The following is a 26,264-nucleotide window of genomic DNA, read 5'->3' as shown; positions in this document are numbered from 1 at the left end:
CTTGATGCTGAGATGAAGGAAATAGCTTATCACAGAACTTTGGAGTCTAGTAGGAAGATGCGGAGAGAGCATGAGGATTAGATGATAGAAAGTGGGCCTTGAGACGTGACTGTGAGGAATGTGTTGATTTTGGGGAGGATAGAAAGAAGCGAAAGAGAGGAAGCGGAGAGGAAAGAAGAAGAGGAGGAGGAGGAGGAGGAGGAAGCTGAAAGGGAGAAGAGCAGGCTTGTGGATACTTTACCTGTTCCTGCAGAATGGCCTTCTCATTACTGTAGTTGAACTTCTCAGTCCTGACAAGATTAAATTAGTTGTAGTAGTGGCAAAGTGCAGGTTCCTGAGAATTTACATGAAATTATTATTGAAGTTAGGATGAGTGATGTATAATTACTAGCTCCAATATTCAGTGGAAGTGTGGAGTGTGAGGTAGCAGAATTTAATGTGGCCTGTACCAAAGTGACCTAAGTGTGGGGTTAGCAATGTGGATGAGACATGCTGTAGTCTCTTCCCGTTTGGTGATAATGGACATTGTGTTGAGGCCAGAGAGCTGGGGCCTGATGACAGGCAAATACAGGTGCTAGTGATTTTTGCTTCATGCAGTCTGGGACTGTAGATAATGTTGTTTCGGATACTACAAGGAATGCACAAGAAGTTGTTGACAGTTGTGTTACAGATGTTGTGGCAGAAGTAGTACAGGTGCACACATTTCCACAGAAGTGGGATGAACAGAGGGAAAGGACAAGAGGATAGGTTCATAGAGTGTATAATCAAGTAAATAGGGCTGAATATGTTGAAGAGTGTACATCGGAAGATAAGAATGTGGTGCGAGCACAGGTACTGGGTCACAGCATTGCAGGGCAAGCAGCTTACATGCGCAGTGAGCTGTTAACAGCACAGCTACGGTCGGCTGTACATGATGAGTATGAAGTTGGTGAAGACTGCAGTGCTAGCCTGAAAGTAAACATTCTGATGAACATCATGCCAAAATTAACCTTTGGTACGAGAGAGCTATTACCAGTGTAGAGCTGTCACAAGGGGCGTCTAGTGTAAGAGAATCTGTTAAACCATGTACAAATACATTAAGGAGTAATTGGCATGATTAGTTCTGCCGGGCACCAGGAAGTTGTTTTGTGTGAGCAGGAGTACCAGAAAACTAAGCCTTTCAATGAGAATTCAGGGTTACCACTGGATAGACAAATGAGATGCCAAGTTAAAGAGTTTAATGAACCAGACCATGTTTTATTGTAGGTGGTAAGTTAAGGATAATTTATTAAGAAGGAAAGAAAGAAAGAGTCATTCTACTTCGTAAGTGTGAAACTGAGAGTAAAAAGTTGTTTTTGCATAACAATGGCAAGAGTTCTAGCAGTCAGTCAGGCTCCCTGTTGTTGCCTGTTCACATCTCTAGAGCAGTAGGTTACATATTTAGCTTTTCCTGTGTTCCACTAGCAGTTTATTTCATAAATGATGTGCATGTTATTCTATTTAAAAGGTTTAATCTTGTGTTTTTAACTGTAAGTGTAAATTAAGGGAGTCTGTAGTGCAGTTTTCATTTATTCTGAACATCCAGAGACGCAGCTCATTAAGGCATCAAAATCCAGCGGTGACATATCAGGAGGGTAGCAGTTTGCGTTTTTAGGTTTCTGTCTGCTTTTGTTGTTTACTTCTTCAGTTAGTCTAGCTAGCACGTGAAGGACATATGCATGCTGTATATGGATGCAGGAGGAGCTGCCTGCAGTTCACAAATAGTGGATTGTACTTCTGGATACTGTCAATAGCCTTCAGGCTGCAGCGTAGCGGAGAACCTGGCACGCTACATGATACACCACAGGTGTTGCTTGTTCTGCCCATGGACTCTACTGACAAGGCACCTCCTAGTGTACCCAATTTGGGAAATCTGCCTTCACAGCAGGGTGAGTTGTGGATGCTAACATGTTTGTGTTGCTCGAGGTGGATAGACAATGTGGAGGCTGGCTATGTGGCCTCACATTCACCGTGTCAGTGATCAGGGGGCCATTCCTTCAGCAGGTTCCGAGAGACCTATGTGAGCAGAAGTGTTCTAGTTATTGTGAGTTCGAACGTTAAGCACATTATGGAGCCCCTTAGGAAAATTGTGCTGACGGCTGCGAAGACAGCCAATGTGCACTCAGTATGTCAGCTGGCAGGCCTCACCCGAGATGCGGAGGCAGCCTATGTAGTAACTCATATCGGCACTACTGACACATCATATGTCCTCTGAGGCCCTCCTCTGTTCATACAGGTGACTGGCGGAGGTGGTGAAGATTGCTGGCCTTCTGCATGGGTTGTAGGCAGAGTTCACAATTTGCAGCATTGTTCCCAGAGTTGATCAGGGTCCTTTGGTTTGGTGCTGAGTTGAGTGTCTCGGCCAAAGGCTTCATTGGCTCTGTGATAGTCTTGACTGCAGATTTCTAGACCTGTGTTTTCAAGTGGGGACTTATAGGACTCTCCTTGATAGGTCATGGATGCACTACATGGAGGAAGCAGCTACTTGGATAACAGAGTACGTGTGGAGTGCCCATGGAGGTTTTTTATGCTAGGCAGTAATTTGAAGTAGTTTGAAGACTCACCAGTCGATATGCAGATCCTGTCAGACTGCGCTCAGGGTAAAGACACTTAGATTGTCAAAATTTTATCAGTAAATTGTTGAAGTATTTGTAACAGAGTTCCCGAATTTATTGCGCTCCAGGAAAGTTCTCATGCTCAAATTATTCTTGGGACTGAGAGCTGCCTGAAACCTAAAGTAGAAAGCTTTGCAATATTTAGCAAGTTGTGGATCATATATTGCAAAGACAGATTAGATGGTGTTGGAGAGAGAATGTTCATTGCAGTTGACAATAATATTGTCTCTATTGAGATTGAAGGAAGGAGTGCGACAATGAGGTTATCCAGTTGCGTATAACAGGTCTAGGCGAAACCAAGTTAATTGTTGGATATTTTTATTGGCCACTTGACTCTGCTGTGTCAGCTCTAGAGTCATTCAAACACAGTCTACAGTCAGTAATGGGAAAATACCCAGATCATGCAATAATTGTTAGAAACAACTTTAAACTACTGAGTGTAGACTGGGTCATCTATGGATTCATTGTGGGTGCTTGGGCTACACTAAGTCAGTTTTCTGAAAGCTCTCTTGAGCAGCCAGTTTGGCAGCTCATATGCAGTGGAAATACACTCCTGGAAATGGAAAAAAGAACACATTGACACCGGTGTGTCAGACCCACCATACTTGCTCCGGACACTGCGAGAGGGCTGTACAAGCAATGATCACACGCACGGCACAGCGGACACACCAGGAACCGCGGTGTTGGCCGTCGAATGGCGCTAGCTGCGCAGCATTTGTGCACCGCCGCCGTCAGTGTCAGCCAGTTTGCCGTGGCATACAGAGCTCCATCGCAGTCTTTAACACTGGTAGCATGCTGCGACAGTGTGGACGTGAACCGTATGTGCAGTTGACGGTCTTTGAGCGAGGGCGTATAGTGGGCATGCGGGAGGCCGGGTGGACGTACCGCCAAATTGCTCAACACGTGGGGCGTGAGGTCTCCACAGTACATCGATGTTGTCGCCAGTGGTCGGCGGAAGGTGCACGTGACCGTCGACCTGGGACCGGACCGCAGCGACGCACGGATGCACGCCAAGACCGTAGGATCCTACGCAGTGCCGTAGGGGACCGCACCGCCACTTCCCAGCAAATTAGGGACACTGTTGCTCCTGGGGTATCGGCGAGGACCATTCGCAACCGTCTCCATGAAGCTGGGCTACGGTCCCGCACACCGTTAGGCCGTCTTCCGCTCACGCCCCAACATCGTGCAGCCCGCCTCCAGTGGTGTCGCGACAGGCGTGAATGGAGGGACGAATGGAGACGTGTCGTCTTCAGCAATGAGAGTCGCTTCTGCCTTGGTGCCAATGATGGTCGTATGCGTGTTTGGCGCCGTGCAGGTGAGCGCCACAATCAGGACTGCATACGACCGAGGCACACAGGGCCAACACCCGGCATCATGGTGTGGGGAGCGATCTCCTACACTGGCCGTACACCACTGGTGATCGTCGAGGGGACACTGAATAGTGCACGGTACATCCAAACCGTCATCGAACCCATCGTTCTACCATTCCTAGACCGGCAAGGGAACTTGCTGTTCCAACAGGACAATGCACGTCCGCATGTATCCCGTGCCACCCAACGTGCTCTAGAAGGTGTAAGTCAACTACCCTGGCCAGCAAGATCTCCAGATCTGTCCCCCATTGAGCATGTTTGGGACTGGATGAAGCGTCGTGTCACGCGGTCTGCACGTCCAGCACGAACGCTGGTCCAACTGAGGCGCCAGGTGGAAATGGCATGGCAAGCCGTTCCACAGGACTACATCCAGCATCTCTACGATCGTGTCCATGGGAGAATAGCAGCCTGCATTGCTGCGAAAGGTGGATATACACTGTACTAGTGCCGACATTGTGCATGCTCTGTTGCCTGTGTCTATGTGCCTGTGGTTCTGTCAGTGTGATCATGTGATGTATCTGACCCCAGGAATGTGTCAATAAAGTTTCCCCTTCCTGGGACAATGAATTCACGGTGTTCTTATTTCAATTTCCAGGAGTGTATTTTAGACCTCATAGCTACAAAGATGGCAGACCGTATTTACAGCATCAGTATAGAGATGGGGATTTGTGATAATGGCGTCATTATAGAAACTGTGGTTACAATAGTTAATAAATCGGTCAAGAAGGCTAGGAGAGTGTTTCTGTTAGAAAGAGAAGATAAGCAGTTGTTGGCATATCACCTAGACAGTGAATTGATGTCTCTTAGTTCCAATAAGATGGGCAAAGAGGAATTATGGGCAAAGTTTAAAGAGATTGTAAATCATGGTGTGGAGAACTATGTTCCTAGTTCGTGGATTAAGGACAAAAGAGACCCACCATTCTGTAGCAATGAAATTTAGAAAGTGCTGAGGAAGCAAAGGCTGTTGCTCTCTTGGTTCCGAACACAACACGCAAATGATGACAGGTAAAGGTTAGTAAAGATATGTGCATGTCTGAAAAGATCTAGGCTTGAAGCGTACAACTACCACCACCATCATGTGTTAGCATAAGGTCTGATTGAGAACCTGAGAAAATTCAGGTACTATGTAAAATTGCTAAGTGATTTTATGGCTCCTATCCAGTCATTAGTCGGCCAGTCTGGTGTGGCAGTTGAAGATACAAAGCAAAAGCCAAAGTTGTGAATATCATGTTTAAGAAATCATTCACACAGGAGAATCGTACAAACAAACTGCTGTTTGACTGTCAGACTGACAGACTTCTGTATGGGCGACACAATAATAAGCATCTCTAGCACAGAGAAACAACTGAAAGAGTGAGGGGTGGTCACAATGAAGAACTGGACTGGGGCCAGACCTGAGGGACTGGGTCTTCTCCATGGAGAGGGGTAGTGTAGTGCCATTGCCTAGTCTTTGATTAAAAATTATAAGCCTTTAGCAAAAGTAATGAGAAGTATTGCTAACAGCCACAAGCCGGTAGCCACCTGTATGGTGAAATATGGGTCACAATAACAGACATACTAGTTAACTGTGAAGCCAGGATAGCCAATGCAGCAGTAAATTGCACCAAACAGTGGTAATCATGTAGCCAGTGTGACGATGTCACCACACCAGGGCAAGTTTCTTGTTATGGGCGTTGTGACTAGGTTTCGGGTTTTAGTGAAACAAATGTACACCAGAGGTGTATAAATATGTCTGAATTTTGAGGCAGGGATTACTTCTACTTGCTGGATACCAGCACTGCCACTATGCTGCCATAGCTACGCTGGACAGCAGCAGCAGGCACGGGGTTAAGACTGGGCTGTGCGTGCTGCACCACTATACCAGCCACCATCCGCTGCCTGCCAAAGGGCAGTGAGGCAAACTGCACTTTGCACAGTGACATGGGCAGAATGAGGGTCTGTGTGGGCTGCATGGTGCCCAGGAAAGTAGTGTACCTTCACATTAATGGCTGAACAGCTGTGGCCTCTAAAGTCTGCCGACCTTCCATGGGGTTGTCATCAGCATAGCGAGGTGCTGGCTCAGCAGCGAGGGTGGAAGCCGTCACCCATACATCAGCATTGACCAGGGACAACAGAGAGAGGCATGGTTGCCTCACTACATCATAAAAGTCATTCTTAACTCTCAACAGTGTTTCCACTGGGGTCTTCGGTCCCTCTACTCACCCTGCACCATACAACAGAAAGACTGTCTAAGATTTTGTGCTGACTCTTTAATCAAGAATTACATTATTTGATCTACAACCAAAACCAGTGTGTATAGGCACTCTTATACATTGATCCTGATATTAGCTGGGACCGTAATAATTGCCCACATTTTCAAATCGTGCAGGCTGCATGCCATCTGTTACAGGAAATATTGAGAGCAGCAAATGTTCATGTAGTCCTACTATGGTGACTTGTGTACTTAAATACAGTCTGATCAGATAATTTCCATTCAATGGCTACATTGTATTAAAACAGCTGAATGAATCTGTCTTTGTGTCCCCTTTGCTGTGGGACCCAGCAGAGGATGGTGCTATCAAATAATGGGCTATGTAAACTGAGTGCTGAAAGCAGTGTCAAATTGCTATTGTGTACTGCTACAGCAAAGCTACTGAGTGAGATGGTGCAGTGGTTAGCACACTGGACTCACATTCAGGAGGATGATGATTTCAGATCCACTACCTGTGTAGGATGTAATAGCAGGCATTGCTGGTGTAGAGAAGCAATTGAAAGAGTTGAAAACAACAAGTCACCATGTATGGACGGAATACCAGTTTGTTTTTACAAAGAGAACACTATGGCATTGACTCCTTACTTAGCTTGCATTTATTGTGAATCTTTTGCCAAGTGCAGTGACTGGAAAAAAGCGCATGTGACCCCTGTATGTAAGAATGGTAAAAGAAGAGACCCACAAAAATTACAGACCAATATCCTTAACCTACAGCAAACCGATTTTTGGTCATAGCCTCAATTTGAGTATTATAAAGTTCCTTCATGTGGAATAGGCAGATTCCATAGTCCTAGATTCCTGAAGAGGATTTGACACAGTGCCCCATTGCAGACTGTTAATGAAGGTATAGGCATATCGAATAGGGTCCCAGATATATGAGTGGCTCAAAGACTTCTTAAATAATAGAACTCAGTATATTTTCCAAAGACAAGTGTTCATCAGATACAAGAGTATCATCAGGAGAGCACCATGGAAGTGTTATAGGACTGCTGTTATTCTCTGTATACATAAATGATCTGATGGACAGGGTGAACAGCAGTCTATGGCTGTTAGCCAATAATACTGTGGTGCACAGGAAGGTGTTGTCATTGAGTAACTGTAGGAGCATAAAAGATGACTTAGAGAAAATTCTAGTTGATGTGATAAATGACAGCTCTAAATGTAGAAAAATGTAAGTTAATACAGACGAGTGGGAAAAACAATCCCGTAATATTTGGTTACAGTGTTAGTGGCGTACTGCATGACAGTCATGTTGGTTAAATATCTAGGCATAATATTCTAAAGTGATATGAAATGGAACAGGCAAGTGAGGATTGTAATAGGGAAGGTGAATGGTCTATTTGGTTTACTGGAGAATTTCAGGAAAGTGTGATGCATCTGTTAAGGAGATGGCATGTAGAACACTAGTGTGTTGAGTACGTCTAGAGTTTTTCAAATCCCTATCACTTCGAATTAAAGTAAGACATTCAGAGATGGGCTGTTAGATTTGTTACCAGTAGGTTCGTTCAGCATACATTTATTATGGAGGTGCTTTGGAAACTCAGATGGGAATCCCTGGAGGGAAGGCAACATTCTTTTCGAGGTACACCATTGAGAGAATTTAGAGAACCAGCATCTGAAGCTGACTGCAGAACAATCCTATTGTTGCCAACATACGTTTCACATAAGGACTATGAAGATTAGATAAACAACAGCTCTTACAGAGGGGTGTAGACAGTCGTTCTCCCCTTGCTCTGTTTGCGAATAGAACAGGAAAGGAATTGGCTGGTAGTGGTATTAGTCGGCTGTGGAAATTTAGGTTTTCCAAGATTTCACTAGAGTGCTTAAGGTAAATGCCAGAATGGTTCCTTTGAAGAGGATGCGACCAATTTTCTTCCCTGAGCTAACACTGTTGATTCTCTCATGTGCTAATTATTTGCATGACGTTGTAGTGCTGGTTGGTTCTGAAAGCATGTTGTTCTGCTGAAGCATCTATCAGTCTTTCTGTTCTTCTGTGAATAGCTAATATTTTGCAACAGTGATGCTTCAGTACTCACACCTTTCAGATCTTCCCTTGTTTTGAATTGGGATTGTTACATTCTTGTGGAAGTTTGAGGGTATTTTGCCTGTCTCTTGTATCTTGCACACCAGGTGGAATAGTTTTGTCAAGGTTGGTTCTCTTCAAGATCTAAATAATTTAAGGAACATTCTCTCTTCCACGTATCTTGTTTCGGTTTAAGTCTTTCTGTGTTTGGTCAAATTGTTCCTGTAGTACCATATCTCCCATCTCATCATCCACCTATTTCTGCACTCCTGCCATAATATTGTCTTAAAGTTATTTTTCTTTCTATGACTCACCACCTTGTTTCACCTTTCAGCCTTCCCTTCTTTGCCTAGAACTGATATGCTATCGAAGTTATTGGTATTCACAAAGTTGATTCTCTTTCATTCCAAAGGTCTCCTTAATTTTCCTACCCAAGACTCCTATCATAGTCATAGATCCTCCAAGTGCTTTGCATTTCTTTTCCAACCATTCATGCTCTGTCATTTTATACTTCCTGTCAATCTCATTTTTAGATATCTGTATTTCTTTGCCTGCTTAATTTGTTGCATTTTATTTTTTCTCCTTTCATTATTTCAATTCAGTTTGTTGTGTGTTATTGAAGAATTTCTAATTACTACTGTATCTGACTTCAGCCTATTCATTTCTTTTGTTTTTCAAATTCTCTAATTTATCTATTTGATTCTGAACTCCGACACATTGCCAGATTAGTTTTTTTTCTGATAACAGCGTCCTCCTGAGTAGTCCCTATTTAGTGACCTGAATGAGGTACCATTTTATCTCTGAAATATTTAACCCAGGAGGATACTGTCTACAGCAGAGCTGCAAGTCCTTAGGAAAAATTACAGCTGTAGTTTCCCTTTGGGATCAGCTGTAACATAACACTGATTTCAAGGCTATGTTGGCTGATGTTACAAAGGCAAAATGTCAATCATACATCAACTACTCTTAAACTAGCCTCACCACAGATGCCCCTCCAATTTGATTTAATGTATATAATGTTTATCTGTACCACTAAGGCATGGCAAGGCATGGCACCGAGTCAAGATACAGAGTTCATCAGGAGTTTGAGGACATACTGTGATACAATGTGTGATCCCCTTGCTACCCCTTACTGTGCCACTGAGTGAGATAAATTCATGTCACTTTGCAGAAGTGTGAGACTACAACACTGGTCAGTGAATCCAGTTGTCCTGCTGTTTTGTTCCTCTTTCTTGTGTCTTTTACTTAACGAAATTTTATTTTTCTATCTGTTCACTGGAAATCGTAGGACATATGGCTTTCCTCTCTGTGGAAGGAGAACAGTGACGACTCAATTCTGTATGATTCTGCTGTGATGACTTTGTGGGCAAGTCAGCAGTTCCACCTGCTAATTTCCCCTCTGCCACACTCTTCCCATCTCGTTGGAAAGAGAGAGAAATGTAAACCTTAACTAAAACATTTAGTTGCAGTGCATAAAGGCATTGAGGTCAGATTTGGAGAACTGAAAACTTAAAGAGCGTGAGAAGCCTGTCTGTGATAGTCCTTTACATGGCTAGTTGAGAAAATGAAAAACATTTAACAAGCCTTCAGATAAGGCACTGTTCATTGGTACACGGATTCTGTATTCAATAACGTGATGAATCAGTGTGTTGTGTTTGTGACAGCTCTCTCTGTATGCCATATTTTAATTTGCTGTATTTTATATTGTGGCAAGAACATACTTACTGGTTTACTAGCTGATCTGTCACTTAAAAAGTCGGTAAAATTGATGATGTGGAAGGTGTTTTATTATTCTATGTTATGTCTCACCTCCTACTTAAATTATTAGGTAGGAATTTGTGTGTTTTTAGAATAGCTTCATTGTCCTTTCTTATATGTGACCAAGATGCTACATTTACCTGATACATTTTAAACAAAGATCTGCAGTTTATTTAGTAAGCATGTGCTTGAAGGTGAATGTATGCTTGGGAGATAATGGTAACATTTTAACTAAGATTTTATGCTATTAGAGTTTATATTTTAAATACTTTAACCCAATTCATCTCAGAACATCATAATAGGAAAACTATTGACTGCACCTGAAACATCCTCCTCACACGTAGCCCCTAACATCACTCTTTAGAAGGTGATACTTTTCCAGTGAGCGGTAACAGTGGCCCTGGATATACCATAAAAATTTGTTACACTCAGAGTGGCGAGAATTAACCCCTTGAGTGTGCATTTATACAATGTCCTATCTGCTCTGCGTGGCAGTTTTTCTGATGACACCCCTTGCAGTTAGTAGCACTATTACGTTGTAAACTGATAAATTGTATATAAACGTAGGCTTCCGCGGCCATTGTCACAGTCAATAAAATTTTCCTGGGTTTGTTACCCTATTGCCAGTAAGTCAAACTACTGATGTTTCGGTCACTGTTGCAAGTGACCTTCTTCACGGGGTTGTTTTGTTTACAAAAAACACCATGAAGGAGGTCACTTGCAACAAGGACTGAAATGTTGGTAGTTTTACATATTGACAGAGTGGTCACAAACCCAGAAAAATTTTATTGACTGTGATAAATTGAAGATTCTGATAAGATTGGGGGTGGCTACATTTAGTAAATGGAAAAACAGAAATGTCATCATGGTGAGTTTATTGTAAATAAACAATGTTAACTCTACAGAAATATATTTCTGATACTAATTAACATAATTAACTTGAAAATAATGTCATAGTCTATCCAGAAATTTCAGATGGATCATGTCTAATGACTGACTGACTTGGCACACTATAAAGTTTACTATAAAATATAATACTGCTTTGTACTTCTTCCTATACTGTCAGGTGCCTCTGCCCTCATTGTTTATTTAGCAAAACTTGAAGTTTAGTGAATAGTAATAATGCCAAAATTTGACCAACAAATGACAGACTTCTCCTGATGTTTTCTATACCAAAATGAGTTAATAATATTAATATTTAATAATTAAAATTGTAAGACCAATTATAATGTGCAGAGAGGCACTCAATCAGTCATTCTTCCTGTGCTCCATTCTTGAATGGACTTGGAAGAAGCCCTAATAATGGGCACAATGTGGAGTACCCTCTCCCGTGTACTTCACACTGGTCTCCAGAGTATAAATATAGATATGGATTGTTTGCTGCTAATTCTCTGGATCGTCTCCAGTGTCTGTTACTACGTGCAAGATATCTCTAACACCACTAACCTGCTTTAAACACTTACCAGGGCTGAGAGCTGATCCCAACAGTGGCCGAGGAATCGGCTGTTCGTATGTCAGGAAAAGGTGTTATCTCCTCACCTGAACATGAGTTGTAGCAGTAGCAGTGACTGTAATCGCACGGTGAACTATTAATGAAACATATGTGATTACAACAGTCATTTACTCATTTTGGTACAGAGACAGAATTCCGGCAGATGGGAGGCTATTACCCCTCAGTGATGTAGTTGGCTTCAGACACACCACGCACCAATGTCAGCAATCATTGGCCCATGCAAGTAGTGACATGTGCTAGCATTATTATGCCTGCTGAAGGCTGACACTGTGGTCTGCCACTGTCTGTGTGGCATAGGCAAAGCTCCTGGCAGCTTGACTGCCTTCTGGTTGCAGTGTACCATACTGGTAAGGACAGTATTTAAAACGTAGTAAGCAACATGGCCAAAGTCGTGTGCCCGCACTGGGTGGTCATCAGCAATGATGAGGGCCTACAAGAACCAGTAAACAGTAATAGTGTAACCGGGCAGCCCCTAGCCCAGACTTGAACATGTGATGGACCAGGGAGGTGGTCATCAGTGGAAGAAAAGCACACGGCACGTGACCCAGCAGTGTGAAGGTGTCAAGTTCGAAACTCCGGCAGATACTTGCAGTTACTGGAGATGAAGTCCTTGGAAGGTGAGTGTGAGAGCATGCTGGTCAGTAGTTCTTCGAAAGCAGCAGTCCCACTCTAGAAGGGATAACAAGTTGGAGTGGCCAGTTGTTGGCATTAGGTGGTGAGGACTTCATTTGTTCCAATTCTCTTGTTTAGTCAGCCCCGTAGGAGCCTAACTGGAGCTGTAATGTTTGCCAGCTTCACCTTTCAGAGCTGGCTAGCATCTTCCAGGTCATCAGTATCCTAAATAAGAGCATTTTCACTCTGAATACACATTTTTGTGAAACGATGTCTTCTGGACATCAAGCTGATGCTTACTTCCGTCTGTATGACATTCTTTTTCTAAGTATGGCAGGGACAGTTCATTGTACCTAACAAGAGTTGTGGTGCAATGCAACGTGTATAATGACTTGTGTGTTGCCTAAACTCTCTCCGGTTATGGAAACAGCTTCCTGCTACAATTCTATAGCTCTATAAGCTACTGCCCAAGAAAAAATTGTAACATCATTGGTAATAATTAAAAATGTTGTTAAAGAAAATGTAAAGTTGCAAATATAACATGAAACATTACAGAATACGAAGCACTGTTTGTACAGTACTTTTATATACAGCAGTTACCAAACTTTTTTTTTTTTTTTTTTTTTTTTTTCCAATGATTGCTACCAACTTTTCAATATACAGTGGTGTGGAATACACAGTGGCAACAATAAGCATGTTGTTGTTGTGGTCTTCAGTCCTGAGACTGGTTTGATGCAGCTCTCCATGCTACTCTATCCTGTGCAAGCTTCTTCATCTCCCAGTACCTACTGCAGCCTACATCCTTCTGAATCTGCTTAGTGTATTCATCTCTTGGTCTCCCTGTACGATTTTTACCCTCCACGCTGCCCTCCAATGCTAAATTTGTGATCTCTTGATGCCTCAAAACATGTCCTATCAACCGATCCCTTCTTCTAGTCAAGTTGTGCCACAAACTTCTCTTCTCCCCAATCCTATTCAATACCTCCTCATTAGTTACGTGATCTACCCACCTTATCTTCAGCATTCTTCTGTAGCACCACATTTCGAAAGATTCTATTCTCTTCTTGTCCAAACTAGTTATCGTCCATGTTTCACTTCCATACATGGCTACACTCCATACAAATACTTTCAGAAACGACTTCCTGACACTTAAATCTATACTAGATGTTAACAAATTTCTCTTCTTCAGAAACAATTTCCTTGCCATTGCCAGTCTACATTTTATATCCTCTCTACTTCGACCATCATCAGTTATTTTACTCCCTAAATAGCAAAACTCCTTTACTACTTTAAGTGACTCATTTCCTAATCTAATTGCCTCAGCATCACCTGATTTAATCTGACTACATTCCATTATCCTCGTTTTGCTTTTGTTGATGTTCATCTTATATCCTCCTTTCAAGACACTGTCCATTCCGTTCAACTGCTCTTCCACGTCCTTTGCTGTCTCTGACAGAATTACAATGTCATCGGCAAACCTCAAAGTTTTTATTTCTTCTCCATGAATTTTAATACCTACTCCGAATTTTTCTTTTGTTCCCTTTACTGCTTGCTCAATATACAGATTGAATAACATCGGGGAGAGGCTACAACCCTGTCTCACTCCTTTCACAACCACTGCTTCCCTTTCATGCCCCTCGACTCTTATAACTGCCATCTGGTTTCTGTACAAATTGTAAATAGCCTTTCGCTCCCTGTATTTTACCCCTGCCACCTTCAGAATTTGAAAGAGAGTATTCCAGTTGACATTGTCAAAAGCTTTCTCTAAGTCTACAAATGCTAGAAACGTAGGTTTGCGTCTTCTTAATCTTTCTTCTGAGATAAGTCTTAAGGTTAGTATTGCCTCACGTGTTCCAACATTTGTACAGAATCCAAACTGATCTTCCCCGAGGTCCGCTTCTACCAGTTTTTCCATTCGTCTGTAAAGAATTCGTGTTAGTATTTTGCAGCTGTGACTTATTAAACTGATAGTTCGGTAATTTTCACATCTGTCAACGCCTGCTTTCTTTGGGATTGGAATTATTATATTCTTCTTGAAGTCTGAGGGTATTTCGCCTGTCTCATACATCTTGCTCACCAGATGGTAGAGTTTTGTCAGGACTGGCTCTCCCAAGGCTGTCAGTAGTTCTAATGGAATGTTGTTTACTCCCGGGGCCTTGTTTCGACTCAGGTCTTTCAGTGCTTTGTCAAACTCTTCACGCAGTATCTTATCTCCCATTTCGTTTTCGTCTACATCCTCTTCCATTTCCATAATATTGTCCTCAAGTACATCGCCCTTGTATAAACCCTCTATATACTCCTTCCACCTTTCTGCCTTCCCTTCTTTGCTTAGAACTGGGTTGCCATATGAGCTCTTGATATTCATACAAGTGGTTCTCTTCTCTCCAAAGGTCTCTTTAATTTTCCTGTAGGCAGTATCTATCTTACCGCTAGTGAGACAAGCCTCTACATCCTTACATTTGTCCTCTAGCCATCCCTGCTTAGCCATTTTGCTCTTCCTGTCGATCTCATTTTTGAGACGTTTGTATTCCTTTTTGCCTGCTTCATTTGCTGCATTTTTATATTTTCTCCTTTCATCAATTAAATTCAAGGATTTCTATTAGCCCTCGTCTCTTTACCTACTTGATCGTCTGCTGCCTTCACTACTTCATCCCTCAGAGCTACCCATTCTTCTTCTACTGTATTTCTTTCCCCCATTCCTGTCAATTGTTCCCCTATGCTCTCCCTGAAACTCTCTACAACCTCTGGTACTTTCAGTTTATCCAGGTCCCATCTCCTTAAATTCCCACCTTTTTGCAGTTTCTTCAGTTTCAATCTGCAGTTCATAACCAATAGATTGTGGTCAGAATCCACATCTGCCCCTGGAAATGTCGTACAATTTAAAACCTGGTTCCTAAATCTCTGTCTTACCATTATATAATCTGATACCATTTAGTATCTCCGGGATTCTTCCAGGTATACAACCTTCTTTTATGATTCTTGAACCAAGTGTTAGCTATGATTAAGTTATGCTCTGTGCAAAATTCTACAAGGCGGCTTCCTCTTTCATTTCTTCCCCCCAATCCATATTCACCTACTATGTTTCCTTCTCTCCCTTTTCCTACTGACGAATTCCAGTCACCCATGACTATTAAATTTTCGTCTCCCTTCACTACCTGAATAATTTCTTTTATCTCGTCATACATTTCATCAATTTCTTCATCATCTGCAGAGCTAGTTGGCATATAAACTTGTACTACTGTAGTAGGTGTGGGCTTCGTGTTTATCTTGGCCACAATAATGCGTTCAGTATGCTGTTTGTAGTAGCTAACCCGCACTCCTATTTTTTTATTCATTATTAAACCTACTCCTGCATTACCCTATTTGATTTTGTATTTATAACCCTGTATTCACCTGACCAAAAGTCTTGTTCCTCCTGCCACCGAACTTCACTAATTCCCACTATATCTAACTTTAACCTATCCATTTCCCATTTTAAATTTTCTAACCTACCTGCCCGATTAAGGGATCTGACATTCCACGCTCCGATTCGTAGAATGCCAGTTTTCTTTCTCCTGATAATGACGTCCCCTTGAGTAGTCCCCGCCCGGAGATCCAAATGGGGGACTATTTTACCTCCGGAATATTTTACCCAAGAGGACGCTATCATCATTTAATCATACAGTAAAGCTGCATGACCTCGGGAAAAATTACGGCTGTAGTTTCCCCTTGCTTTCAGCCGTTCGCAGTACCAGCACAGCAAGGCCGTTTTGGTTAATGTTACAAGGCCAGATCAGTCAATCATCCAGACTGTTGCCCCTGCAACTACTGAAAAGGCTGCTTGCCCCTCTTTAGGAACCACATATTTGTCTGGCCTCTCAACAGATACCCCTCTGTTGTGGTTGCACCTACGGTACGGCCATCTGTATCGCTGAGGCACGCAAGCCTCCCCACCGACGGCAAGGTCCATGGTTCATGGGGGGACAATAAGCATAGCGTCAACAAAAAAGTACGAAACCAGTCACTACAGCACAATTAGAATTATCCCTCTTGATTGACAAACTCTATTTAGCGTAAATTTAAAATCCTGTTAGATAACTATCCATCCTAAGTACTGTAAGAAATCTAACATTATGGTTACAAGAGTACAGATTAGGATAAATTGCTACTCACCACATAGGGGATCAGAAAAGTGGCAGACAGGCACAGTTTAAACGTGCCTGTCTGCCATTAAACTCCTCATCTATGTGGTAAGTAGCAATCCACCTAAAATAATTTTGTTGTTGTTTCACTCTGGATTTTCAGTTGTTTAATATTATGATAAGATTTATCAAAGATATTCAGCTGATAACTGGCCTAGTGATAGCAGCTTTAATGTGGCCAGTTCCTTTCAGTTAAAATGTCTGAGTCTCGGTGAATTAAGGTTGCAGGTGTATTCCTTACAGATTACTGAATAGTCATCTACCATGGAAGTTTGCTGTGGGAGAAGATGGAAAAGTTGTAGCCATTTTGCAAGATACACTTTTGGAAATACGAGCCAGTAGAGATGAATACTCATCAGTTGTAGGCAAAGCTGTAGGTAAGTTGATCCATAGTGGCAGATTTTAGATGCTCTGTGGTATAATCTGATAATGTTCCTTCAAGGTTTGTTAGATTTGCATTTTGTCAGTTTCTTTGACTCTTCAACCTTTGCATTTGTGTTGTTTCCTGTTAAGCAAATATTTGATTATTCACAAATTAGCTGAATCTGTAGCTGGGTGCCCATCTTCTGTGTAAAACAGCAATATTTGGAAATTTTTTAACTTTGTGGTGTGTAAAGTGCTTATATGCCCTGAATTTGGATGGTTACCCAAGATTATATAAATGTGCAGTGCATCATAGGTTAACATATGAATGTGATAATGTTGTAAGAACTACCTTAAATGCATATTGTCACAGTAGTCACAAAGTTAAAATAAACACAAACATGACAAATAATGGTGATAGATAAATGTCATGACGATGGAGCTGTACCAGAGTATATATACAGGGTGATCTATAGGTGTAGAACTACCCTTGTGATACAAGAACAGATGGATAAACAGGAATTTAAAGTCAAGCAGTATGAGACTGGAGATGGGAAAATCTATGAGGCTATGTTAGCAATATGGTCGCCATGTTTGAAGCTGTCATTTTTGATGCCTTTTATAATTTTCAAATGGAAAGGGGATGGGTGATGTATCTGTCAGCCAGATAATAATAGGGATAAACAATAGAGCTTTCATTTGAGGATAGTTATTCATTCTTGATTTAAGACTGAATTTCCTTCCTTACAGGTGATACAAAGGGTAGTGTAATGCAACAATAAGTAGCACGAGGCTGATTGTTGCTGTGTTCTGAGAATACTTCATACTTGTGTTGTAGCCACTGTGCCAAGTTTGTGGGTGCAGTCGTTCACTAGAAGCGTTAGTCTGAAGTACTTGCTATAGCACTGTGGTCACGAAGTGAGATTCAGGCAGTTTTGCGTGGTTTAAACATAGACGATGCTATGAAGAAATGACTTTTGCACTTGGTGATGTGTGTCCACATTGTACAACAATATTCAGGTGGTACAGAGAAATCCAAAGAGGAAATTCTGCTCTGGAGATTGCTGACAGAACAGCAAGGCCACAGTAATCAGTTACAGAGGAAAAAATTGATGCTGTGAGGAAAATATGAGACTAAGACAGGCGAGTGGCCTATAAGCAGATAGAGGATAACTTAAGAGTTAAATCCACAAGCAATTTGTTTGATTCTGCATGACCATTTGCAAATAACGAATCTTCGTTCTCTGGGTGCCGCATAGAGTGATGGAAGAGCAGATGACATGATGTATCACTTGGGGCCAGGAGTTGTTAGAGAAATTTTCTGTGGAACAATGTCAGTATGTGAATAAAATCGTGACAGATGACGAGACTTGGCTGTACTATTATGATGTGCCAAATAAGACTCAAAACAAAGTTTGTGTCTTTGAAGATGACGACACACCTGTAGCTGTCAGAATAACCTGATCAGTAAAGAAGAAAATGATAGCTGCTTTGTTCAAATTGAGTGGAATCGTGGAGCATGTTGTTCTGGACACACAGAAGAAGTAACAGCTAAGTGGTACATGAGGCAATTCCTACCCAAAGTCATCTATCCTGCGACCAAAGTCAGGAATGGACACTTGGTTCCTCCATCACAATGACGGTCCAACTCGCTGCACCAAATATTTTTGGGGTACAGGATGAGACTTTGCTCCTTGTGACTTTGCACTGTTCCTACTTAGGCAAATGAAGCTGAAAAGAGGGCTTGGGACAATGAGTGTGCCTTAATCGCCTACAGAAACTTGGGAGAACTGGTTTAGGGGTTGGTTTCAGAAGCTGGAGAGGTGTATTCAGGGTGTCGGAAATTACTTCAAAAAAAATTAAATAAAGTTGTATTGCTACTTTACCAGAGAAGGAAAGTTGCTACTCACCATATACCAGAGATGCTGAGTCGCGATAGGCACAATAGAGAGATTCACACACTCATAGCTTTCGGCCATTGAGGCCTTTGTCAAAAGTAGACACACATACACTCACGCACACGCAAATGCAACTTGCGCACGTGTCTGCAGTCTCGGAGATCTCTCTCTCTCTCTCTCTCTCTCTGTGTGTGTGCGTGTGTGTGTGTGTGTGTGTGTGTGTGTGTGTGTGTGTGTGTGTGTGTGTGTGTGTGTGTGTGTGTCTACTGTTGACAAAGGCCTTAATGGCCGAAGTCTATGAGTGTGTGAATTTTTTTATTGTGCCTATTGCGACTCAGTATCTCTGCTATATGGTGAGTAGCAACTTTCCTTCTCTGGTATTGTTACGTTCCATCCTGGATTTTCCATTGTTTGATTGTATTGCAACTTTCCTAGTACTCTTTGTATGAAAGCTGATGGCATTAACACAAGGTGAATGCATTGAGATAGTCCTTATTAGGAGAGACTAGTACCCATGCTGTCACAATCAATTTTAAGCATCACCACCCAGACAGACCACTCATTACCCACTGTGTGGTGGTGAAAATTCTTTCAAAATTCCAAACTGTATATGTTGCAGACAAAGCAGAAGCTGGATGATCAAAAACTGCTATGGATGAAGCAGCATCACCCACTGTTCTGCCATTGTTCAGTAAGAGTCCAGAGTGTAGTACTTGCTGCATTTTGCAGCAAATTAGGGTCAGCCATACATCAAAAATGAGAATTCTGACCACACACCAGTGAAAATATGACTGTTGTGCCATCTCACCAAGAACAAATAGATTGTTGTGTACAGTGTGCAGAATGGGTGATACCCAAGCTGGGTGAAAAACATCATTTCCTCTATGATGTACTCATTATGCTTGAAGTGAACTTCTGTGTGAACGGAACCTGTTTTATAGAAACACATTTTGTCTGATGTCAGGAGGAGACAAACATAAAAGGTTAGGGTCTATTAATCGTCAGCAGTTGAAACATATGGCAAATCATTGTATCCCTTAGGGAAATGGCAGCAAGTGTGTTGGGACCCTGGCTCTTCATGTTGTATATTAATGACCTCGTAGACAATATTAATAGTAACCTCAGACTTTTTACAGATCATGCAGTTATCTGTGAAGAAGTACTGTCTGAAAGAAGCTGCATGAATAGTCAATCAGATCCTGATAAGATTTCAAAGTGGTGCAGAGATTGACAACTTGCTTCAGATGTTCAGAAATGTAAAATTGTGCACACAAAATGAAAAAAAAAGTCTTATTCTGTGACTTAATATCAATGAATCACTGTTGAAATCGGCCAACTTGTATAAATACGTGGGTGTAACATTGTACAGAGATATGAAGTGGAATGATCACATGCACTCAGTTGTGGATAAAGAAGATGGTAGGCTTCGGTTTATTGGTAGAATACTGTAGACGTGCAATCAGTCTACAAAAGAGACTGCTTACAAATCACTTGTGTGACCAGTTCTAGAATATTGCTCAGGTGTGTGTGGGAGCTGTACCAAATAGGACTAGTAGGGGATAAAGAATGTATACAGAGAAGAGCAGCATGAATTTTCACAGGTTTGTTTGATCTACAGGAGTGTGTCACAGAGATATTGAAGGAACTGCACTGGAAGACTCTTTATGGCAGACGTAAGGTATCCTGAGAAAGTCTGTTAAGAAAGTTTCAAGAACCATCTGTAAATGATGACTCTAGGAATATACTACAATATCGTTTGCATAGGGCTCATGAGGGTAAGATTAGAATAACTACTGTGCACACAGAGGCATTCAAACAATCATTCTTCCCATGCTCCATATGTGAAGGGAATGGAAAGAAAAGCTAATAACTGTTACAATGAGACATACCCTCTGCCAATCACCTCACGGTGCTTTGCAGATTGTAGACTGAGATGTAGATAGATAAAAGAACAGAATCACAGATTATTGCTAGTATTTGTTTTGTGAGCATTAGCCTATGGTCCAAGGCATAATTCTCTGCCTAATTTTTACTCATTCAATTCTGGAGACATCATTAGAGGCTTTAGTGACTCAGAAAACTGGTCAGATATCAACTATATTGAATGGGTCTATTGGTGGTATCTGGCACATTGAAAGTGATGTTTTGGTAAGGAATATGGGTTCTTGTTTTGTAGGGCTCTTCTTCATTCATGGTATGTTAACAGCAGCCATTATCTGCAGCTCTTAGATAAAGATATAGCACCATAGCTGCTGTCTGCAGAAGGATATTTCCAACTGTCTTTCAACACAGTGGTGCTCCATCTCATTATGAGCTGGTTGTTAGGTCATACTTATACCTGGGGACCAAGTTTCTTTGGAGTTGGATAAGTGGTTTCCATGTTCCTTGGGTTTAAGTCCATTAGATCTGTAACTGCAGAGACATATGAAAAAAAAAAAAAAATGTGTATGCTACGGTGAAGATCAGAAATCTTGCACACCTCAGCAACAGGTTGTTGCTGTTTGTGCTCGCATTCCAGTACGTGTGTGTGTTAAAGTTCATGAGAAATGGGTGATGTGGATAACAGCTGCCTTTCACTGTGCTGAGCAACATGCTGAGACATTCCTGTTGCCTTTATCTGTCATTGTTATGTGGGAAATGTGATGTAACTCATGAATGAATAAAGCTGTATGCAGATGATATACCATAAATTTTCTCTTGTAATTCTCTATCTGACACTTTACATGACCCCTTTACCTTTTGAAAATTTGACTTACTTTCAATATTCATTAAAATGATTCGTTCTCTATTCTTTTAACAGTGTGCAGAGATCCAGTGCCCCAATGGAGGAAAATGTTGTGGAGTCCAGACTGCAGCATGCTGGCAGTAGCGTACAGTAGTGGCGATGTTGCTTTCTACAACTTGTTAGGAAGCAACATGTTCTGCATAAAACCAGTATGAAGACTTTGTGAATTTCTATGAATAAACAGTGTAATTTCCATGTATGACCATGTACATGCATGCGGCGCATACACCTACACCCAGACACACATACACACATATATATACATGCAAAAATTTGAGTTTCTTTACTGATGCATGTACAGAAATTTTGTAACTTTAAAACTTGGCGGGTGGGAAAGCTAAGCTAACTCATTTGCATAACATGTTGCACAAACACAAGGAGTAAAGGAATTTAATTCTTTAATCTCTACAGCTTTTTTTATATTTATTGTCTAGTGATATTATGCCCATGGATGGTGAAGCTGTACCTCAGCTGGACAGATTGGGTCGTGAAGTAATTAATGTTACATTTATATTAAGTGAAGTGGAAGCAACTAAAATCTTAATAAGCATTTGGAACTTCTTTCTTCCAAATATGAGTCTGGTGTCTTAATCACAGTGGCAAACACATTTATTATAAAAAACTCTTCTGTACATCTTATTGTTTACTGTCCTTATTTGTAATGTTGTTATTGACCCTCACTCCAAATTTCCCAATTTTGTTGTGGTATCTAGAGTGATAGTTCTATATGAGGCATGTAAACACATAAGAACAAATGAACAAATCAGCTATTTTTTGTTTTTCTTGAATTGCATTGTTATTATTTATTTGTGTGATTTGTAGTTGTACTTTCACCATATTTAGAAATGTGGCGTGGTATGTTTGCAAGGAAGTCAATGTACTGTGAGAACAAAGTGTCTTGTGATAATATTCTAGTATAAAATACTTTTGGTATCATTCACATATCAGTTCAGAATAAAAAGTTGTGCTCTCCACCATGACCTCCATCACACAAATCAAACATGAGGACACCCTATCCACATTCCTCCAGAACCTGAACAACTTCTCCCCCATCTGCTACACTTGGTCCTAATCAACCCAACAAGCCATCTTCCCAAATGTTGACCTCCACCTCAAAGATGGCTACATCAGTACCTCCATCCATATCAAACCTACTAACAACCAGCAGTACCTCCACTTCGACAGCTGCCACCCATTCCATACCAAGAAGCCCCTTCCGTAAAGCCTAGCCACCCATTGTTGTCGCATATGCAGTGACTGGCAGTCCCTCTTGGAATATACTGGAGGTCTCACTGAAGCCTTCACTGGCCGTAATTATCCTCCCAACCTTGTACAAAAACAAATCTCCCGTGCCTTATCTTTCCAGTCTCCCACCACGTCCCAAAGCGCCACTGTCCGGCCACAGAGGAGCATTCCCCTCGTAACTCAGTACCACCTAGGACTGAAGCCACTGAATTACGTTCTCTGCCAGGGTTTCGATTACCTCTCATCATGCCATGAAATGAGAAATGTCCTGCCCACTATCCTTCCCACCCCTCCCACAGCGGCTTTCTACCGTCCACTGAACCTACACAATATACTAGTTCATCCTTACACAACCCTTGCTCCCAATCCCTTACCTCATGGCTCATACCCCTGTAACAGACCTAGATGCAAGACCTGTCCCATACATCCTCCCATCAGCACCTTTTCCAGTCTGGTCACAAATATCATCTATCCCGTCAAAGGCAGGGCTACCTGTGAAACCAGTCTTGTGGTTACAAGCTAAGCTGCAACCTCTGTGCTGCATTCTATGTGGGCATGACAACCAACAAGCTGTCTGTTCGCATGAATGGCCACTGACAAACTGTGACCAGGAAACGAGTGGACCACCCTGTTGCTGAACATGTTGCTAAACATGATATCCTTCATTTCAATGACTGCCTCACAGCCTGTGCGATATGGATCCTTGCCACAAACACCAGCTTTTCTGAGTTGCGCAGGTGGGAACTCTCCCTGCAGTACATCCTATGTTCCCGTAACCCTCCGGGCCCCAACCTTCATTAGTCGCTGTCCTCACCCATCCAGCCCCTTCCCAACTCCCATTCCAGCACTACACAGCCGTCATTCCACCACCACACCCAGTCATTTTTTAAATTTATTTCTCTCTTTCTCCCCTTTTCACTACCTTCACCCCACCCCCCACCCTGCTACCCCTCCCCACCTCTCCCCTGCCCACCGCCCAACCTGCAGCACTTCACTGTCCGCCATTCTCATCATACTCTCTCTCCCCCCCTCCCCGCCCCAGCCTCCTCCTCTCCACCACCCATTCGCCACTCCCATCATGCACTGGTGCTGCTGCTCGCAGTATGGTTTCAGTTGCCTGGGACTGTAGTCATGTGGGAGTGGCATTTGCTGTGTGTGTGTGTGTGTGTGTGTGTGTGTGTGTGTGTGTGTGTGTGCGTTTGTGTATTGTTCACAAAAGCCATTGGCAGAAAGCTTTAAGTGTTAAAATATTTTTGTTGTGCCTATCGGTGACTTAGCATCTCTGATATTTGTAAATGGCAACTTTCCTTATCATAATATTCTTTTATGTTTATTTTATACAGTGTTTGGAAATTGTATGGAGTGATGTAGTTGTGTGTGCACTGATAATGGAGTTTGTAAAATCTATGGAAATCGGTACCAAGTCTGATCTTAACTGGGCAGAGCACCTTCACCAGTTGTAAGATGGGTTTTATGCCTTGCCTGTCCAGTTACTTTAACTACGACAGTTTTCATAATGAAACTGAACTTTCAGTGTGACTACAGAGAAGTTTGCTGAATTGTTTACTTTTCAGTGGGTTTCTCATTACAGACATCAACATGATTAGAATAAAACTGTGTGTGTGTGTGTGTGTGTGTGTGTGTGTGTGTGTGTGTGTTTTAACTAAAAGTGAGTTATGGTTAATCCAGTTGTCACTTCATTGTTAAAGTAGTATGTATAACAGCCAAAACTAAAGGTGATGAGTTTTTTGTTCTTGTATTTATTAAAATTTGGACGTGAAGTACTACAAAAAGTTTTTTTTATTTGTTGTTATAAATCAAAAGCTGAAAATTGAGCTGAAGTGAATGGGCCCAACATTTGAAGTCTCATTTGGCAGTGAAGGGATTTGATTTGACTGAACAGACAAGTGCTGATTGAGGTCATATGGGGTACTTGACAGTTCGACTGTGAAAAGTTACAGATTAGAGTAGCATCAACCCTTCATTCAGATTTATTCGATTGAAGATGCATTGTGACAAAGACTCCACTCCAGAGTTAAATGTATCATTGATTTTTCTCTGATGCTGATATATTATTTTATAAGTAGTATGTGTTTATGCCATCTTTTGTGACTGTATAAGGTTCTGTTTAGGCCAAATTCATTTTTCTGTATTTAGAAACATCATCAGTGCACACTATAACAGTTATAGTATTGTTCACGTGTTGATATAATGAGATGACAATCAGTTCTCTTCTTTTAAATTAATTTTTACAATCTCTCGTTTAAATTTACTATACAGTATGCAGGTTTTTTTTATTTCTTACCTTGTTCCCAGCTATACACAGCTGTCTGTTTTTCAGCACACTGCACCAACCACAGTATTTTCTTGTTTGTATGTTTTAGTGCACAGTGTACATGCATGTGTATGCAACTCTCCTGCCCCCCCCCCCCCTCTCTCTCTCTCTCTCTCTCTCTCTCTCTCTCTCTCTCTCTCTCTCTCTCTCTCTTTTTCTCACCTACCTACCTCTGTACAGTTACATTGTATCAGCTGAATACACAATGCCAGGATTGCAGTTTGGCAAGTAGACTGTGTTACGACATTGTGTTGGGGGAGTAGTTAAGGGAAGAAAAGAGGCAAGGACTGGGAGGAACAGTTGGGGAAGTGCGCCTGATGGCTCTGAGGCAGGCAGGAGGTGTACAAGATAGGAACACAGGGGGGGGGGGGGGGGAGTTAGCAGGTGCATAAATTAGGAATGCAACATGCGGCCATCAGAAGTGGTGAGCTCATGCACTGTGTGATGACATGACACTGATCTGAGGGAATGGAATGGGGCAGGGGCGGGTGGGGCAGAGCAAGAACAGGAGACCGGGGGGTGGGGTGGGGGATGAATTCAGGGGTTAGTGGAGACTGACACCAGGAGGATTGTGGGAATAAAGGATGTGTTGCAAAGATACATCCCATGTATGCTGTGAGAAAAATTGATGCTGGAGAGAAGGATCTGCTGTGGAAGAGGGGGGGGGGGGAAGGGGGAGGAGGAGAGGAGAGGAGAGGAGAGGGAGGAAGGATCCGGGAGGTACAGGTTGTGAATCAGCCACTGAAATCAAGTGTGTTGTGCTCAGCAGTGTGTTGTGCTCAGCAGTGTGTTGTGCTCAGCAGTGTGTTGTGATGTCTGCCTTTGTCCACAGCCTGGTGGTTGCCAATTGTTCAGATGGATAGCTGGATGCAGGTAATAGCCACATAAAATGCTGTACAGGAATTGCAGCAGTGCTAGTATACAACATTGTGCTTTCACAGGTGGCCCTGCCTCTGATAAGTTAGGATAAGCCTATGTCAACCCAAGGATGTGATGGGTATGTGAACCATACAGGTCTTGCAAACAAGTTTTTGTCGCTCCCGAATAGTTTGACCCCCCACGAATGGCACATAAACAGTCACAAAAATTCCCAAGCCCAGTATGCTGAAAGCCTCACCAACCTAGAAATTATGATTACAGACAACTTAAATTGGAAAGAATACATAGAAAATGTTGTGGGGAAGGGGACCCAAAGACTGCATTTCACTGGCAGAAAACCTAGGAGGTGCAACAGATCTACTAGAGAGACTGCCTTACACTATGCTTGTCCATCCTGCTTTGGAGTACAGCTGTGTGG

At 42.1% G+C, this 26,264-nt stretch overlaps 1 protein-coding gene across 2 annotated transcripts in view; it reads left to right on the top strand.

Annotated features, from left to right (window-relative positions):
* LOC126262433 (NBAS subunit of NRZ tethering complex-like) overlaps nt 1-26,264 on the top strand; it is a 412,445-nt gene that overhangs the window by 11,036 nt on the left and 375,145 nt on the right. For both annotated transcript variants that reach the window (XM_049959075.1, XM_049959074.1), the window contains exons 3-4: nt 16,585-16,718; nt 21,403-21,536. In XM_049959075.1, the coding sequence (XP_049815032.1) occupies nt 16,585-16,718; nt 21,403-21,536 (268 nt within the window). The remainder of the gene's footprint in view (nt 1-16,584; nt 16,719-21,402; nt 21,537-26,264) is intronic.

The sequence above is a fragment of the Schistocerca nitens genome, chromosome 6 (genome assembly GCF_023898315.1).
Source record: "Schistocerca nitens isolate TAMUIC-IGC-003100 chromosome 6, iqSchNite1.1, whole genome shotgun sequence".
Classification (NCBI taxonomy): Eukaryota; Metazoa; Arthropoda; class Insecta; order Orthoptera; family Acrididae; genus Schistocerca; species Schistocerca nitens.
This window is presented reverse-complemented; position numbering and strand designations above follow the sequence as displayed.